This window comes from Salmo trutta, chromosome 13 (assembly GCF_901001165.1).
Source record: "Salmo trutta chromosome 13, fSalTru1.1, whole genome shotgun sequence".
In the NCBI taxonomy this organism is placed as follows: domain Eukaryota; kingdom Metazoa; phylum Chordata; class Actinopteri; order Salmoniformes; family Salmonidae; genus Salmo; species Salmo trutta.
The window spans coordinates 30,220,331-30,223,805 of NC_042969.1; the positions used below are offsets into that span (position 1 = coordinate 30,220,331).

Below are 3,475 nucleotides of genomic sequence, written 5' to 3' on the forward strand. Positions count from 1 at the left end.
AGTGTCCTTTACTCAAACAGTACATGCTTCTGCAGCATTAGTATATCCAAATTACAACTATATACAGATTCCAAAATAGTAATTTGGGGACAGAAAATAGATTCACATGAAAATAAATATAAATTCCATAAAACGTTCTCAATACAGTATTGTTACAGTATAACAGTTTTCTTAAAGGGTCATTTTACCCCCCAAAAAAGGAACTTGTCATCCTCATAACTAAAATTCCCCTTGTTAATGGCAGAGCAATAGCAGCCATGTATTGGCGTGTGATGGTCTAGTAATCCTACTTAGCTAAGTGGTACAGCTTTCTCCTCTCTGAGCCCAGCTCCCTGAACGCTCCCTGAATGAAGAGAACTTATAATGTCATTTACATTAGGCCTACCGTACACACCACAGACGTATTAGTATTCTATTTTATTTAACCTTTATTAAACTAGGCAAGTCAGTTAAGGATAAATTCTTATTTACAATGACGGCCTACCCCGTCCAAAGCCGGACGATGCTGGGACAATTGTGCGCCGCCCTATGGGAGTCCCAATCCCGGCCGGGTGTGATACAGCCTGGATTACTACACACCACACCACACCTCACCTCACCTCACCACATCTCACCTCACCACACCTCACCTCACCACACCTCACCTCACCACACCCCACCTCACCTCACCACACCTCACCACACCTCACCTCACCTCACCTCACCACACCTCACCACCTCACCTCACCACCTCACCTCACCACACCTCACCTCACCACATCTCACCACACCTCACCTCACCTCACCACACCTCACCACGCCTCACCACCTCACCTCACCACACCTCACCACACCTCACCTCACCACACCTCACCACACCTCACCTCACCACACCTCACCACCTCATCTCACCACACCACACCTCACCTCACCACACCTCACCACACCACATCTCACCACACCTCACCTCACCACACCTCACCTCACCTCACCTCACCACACCTCACCACACCTCACCACACCTCACCTCACCACACCTCACCACACCACACCTCACCACACCTCACCTCACCACACCTCACCACCTCATCTCACCACACCACACCTCACCTCACCACACCTCACCACACCACACCTCACCTCACCACACCTCACCTCACCACACCTCACCACACCACACCTCACCACACCTCACCTCACCACACCTCACCACACCTCACCTCACCACACCTCACCACCTCACCACACCTCACCTCCTCACCTCACCACACCTCACCACACCACACCTCACCACACCTCACCACACCTCACCTCACCACACCACACCTCACCACACCTCACCACATCTCACCTCACCACATCTCACCTCACCACACCTCACCACACCTCACCATACCTCACCTCACCACACCTTACCATACCTTACCTTACCCCACCTCACCACACCTCACCTCACCACACCTCACCACACCTTACCTCACCACACCTCACCACACCTCACCTCACCTCACCACCTCACCACACCTTACCTCACCACACCTCACCACACCACACCTCACCACACCACACCACACCTCACCTCACCGGGACAAAACCTAAATCCCTTTAGATCCTTTTGCACAACGTCCTAGGGTGCATCTGAAATGGCCCCCTATTCCCTATATAGTGCACTACTACTACAGGACCCTGGTCAAAAATAGTGTACTATACAGGGTACAGGGTGCCACTTTACCCCAGTCAGTGTCTGAACTTCAACTAGCCCACAGAACAGCTGTGAGGAACACACTGGTTGATTATATACACACAGAACTAAATTAGATTAAGTAACATTTACAAATAGGTTATTATTATTATTATCATTATCATTTGTACATACAAGCAGCCCTCTAAAATGAGGTTTGGTCAGGGTCGTGCTTGAGGGAATGTACAGTGTTCTCGACTTTAATACGCTGTCATTGATTTGTGGACTGAAACAGGAAGCTGTCATTGATTGGAGGTTTGAAACAGGAAGTAGGTAGTGGAACCTCCAATAAACAGTACCAGAGAGGTTGTACCATTGTATTGCTGATTATACATGCACACTATTCAGTCTAGTTCATACAGGTCTAGGAGTGTAGGAGTGCAGAGTTGTTTTGGAATTGGAACTGGGTTCTCCACAAGGACATGGAGATGAAGGGTGAGGATTTGGTTTGGATTGGGGCCCTCCTGTCTTTTCAAGTCTGTAAGAAGCCTGAGTCTTCATCAAAGAGATAGGAAGAGGGGGCAAGTGTTTGGTTTGGAATGCCCCCCCCCCCCCCCCCCCCCCCCCTCCAGTGTCCACTCAGTCAAATCTCAGACGACTCTATCCTCTCTATCCAGGGAAGACCAGAGGGAGGTTTACTGTCTTCCTCTCCTCTTTCTCTCTCTCCTCCTCCTCTTCCTCTCCTCACCTCCTGCACTTCCCTTTCCAGTGACTCATTACTGTAGTCTCCCATCTCTCCTCCTCCTCCTTCTCCTCCTCTTCCTCCCCTCACCTCCTGCAGTTCCCTCTCCAGCATTCCTCCTCCTCTGAGCTGGTATAGTTCTCTCTCCAGTAGTTGGTTGTGGTGGTAACTGTCCAGGTAACTGGCCTGCAGCTCTCTCTGGTAGCAGATCACTTTCTCCTTCTCTGTCTGCCACGTCTGTCTCTCCTGCTCGAAAGCCGAAACCTGGGCCTCGCTCTGACGACGCTCTAACAACAGCTCTGCTCGCAGTCGCTCCTCTGTAGAGCCTGGAGATAAAGAGAGAGGGGGGTGGGAAGAGAAAGAGAGGGGTGCACAGAGAGAGATAGAGACAGACATTTTAATGATCACCAATTAGCCTATTAGCCAACACAGTAACATTAGTCTCACAAATATATAACAATCAAACATAACAATATGCCATTTAACAGAATCTTTAATCCAAAGAGACTAACAGTCATGCTGCATACATTAACGTATGGCTGGCCCCAGGAATCAAACCTACAATCCTGGCGGTGCAAGCGCCATGCTCTAGTGATTGAGCTACACAGAACCACAAATTGAAATTGGGTTTTTATTTTCGTAACAAGGCTTGCTTCCCGGCTTATAGCTAGAAAGAAGCTTGTTCAGGCCACTTTTCTCTTTGTAATTGATTATGGTGACTTGTTGTATATGCATGCAGCCTCCTCTGTCTTACAGAGACTAGACTCTGTTTATCATGCATCCTTGCGCTTTATTACAAATGCCAAGTCACTCACCCACATTTGCACATTGTACCAAATGGTAGGTTGGACCTCACTTTATATGTGCAGAAAGATACATTTGTGTGTGTTCATCTACAAAGCCCTTTTAGGTAAACTCCCTCTTTACCTCTGTAGTCTGGTCTCCTTCACCAGCAGCAGTTACCATACCTGGTCTGCTAGCTGGTTGCTACTTAAAGTCCCCAGGACATTCACAGTATTAGGCCAGACTGCCTTCTCTTCTTGTGCACCAGAGGCATGGAATAGTCCACAATC

General features: G+C 48.7%; 1 protein-coding gene across 1 annotated transcript in view; it reads right to left on the reverse strand.

Moving 5' to 3' along the window:
- Positions 1-286: 286 nt before the first annotated feature.
- LOC115206745 (NEDD4-binding protein 3-A-like) overlaps positions 287-3,475 on the reverse strand; it is an 85,239-nt gene continuing 82,050 nt past the window's right edge. The window contains exons 10-11 of the mRNA XM_029773952.1: positions 2,493-2,728; positions 287-343 (exon numbers count right to left, since the gene is read on the reverse strand). Coding sequence (XP_029629812.1) covers positions 287-343; positions 2,493-2,728 — 293 coding nt within the window. The remainder of the gene's footprint in view (positions 344-2,492; positions 2,729-3,475) is intronic.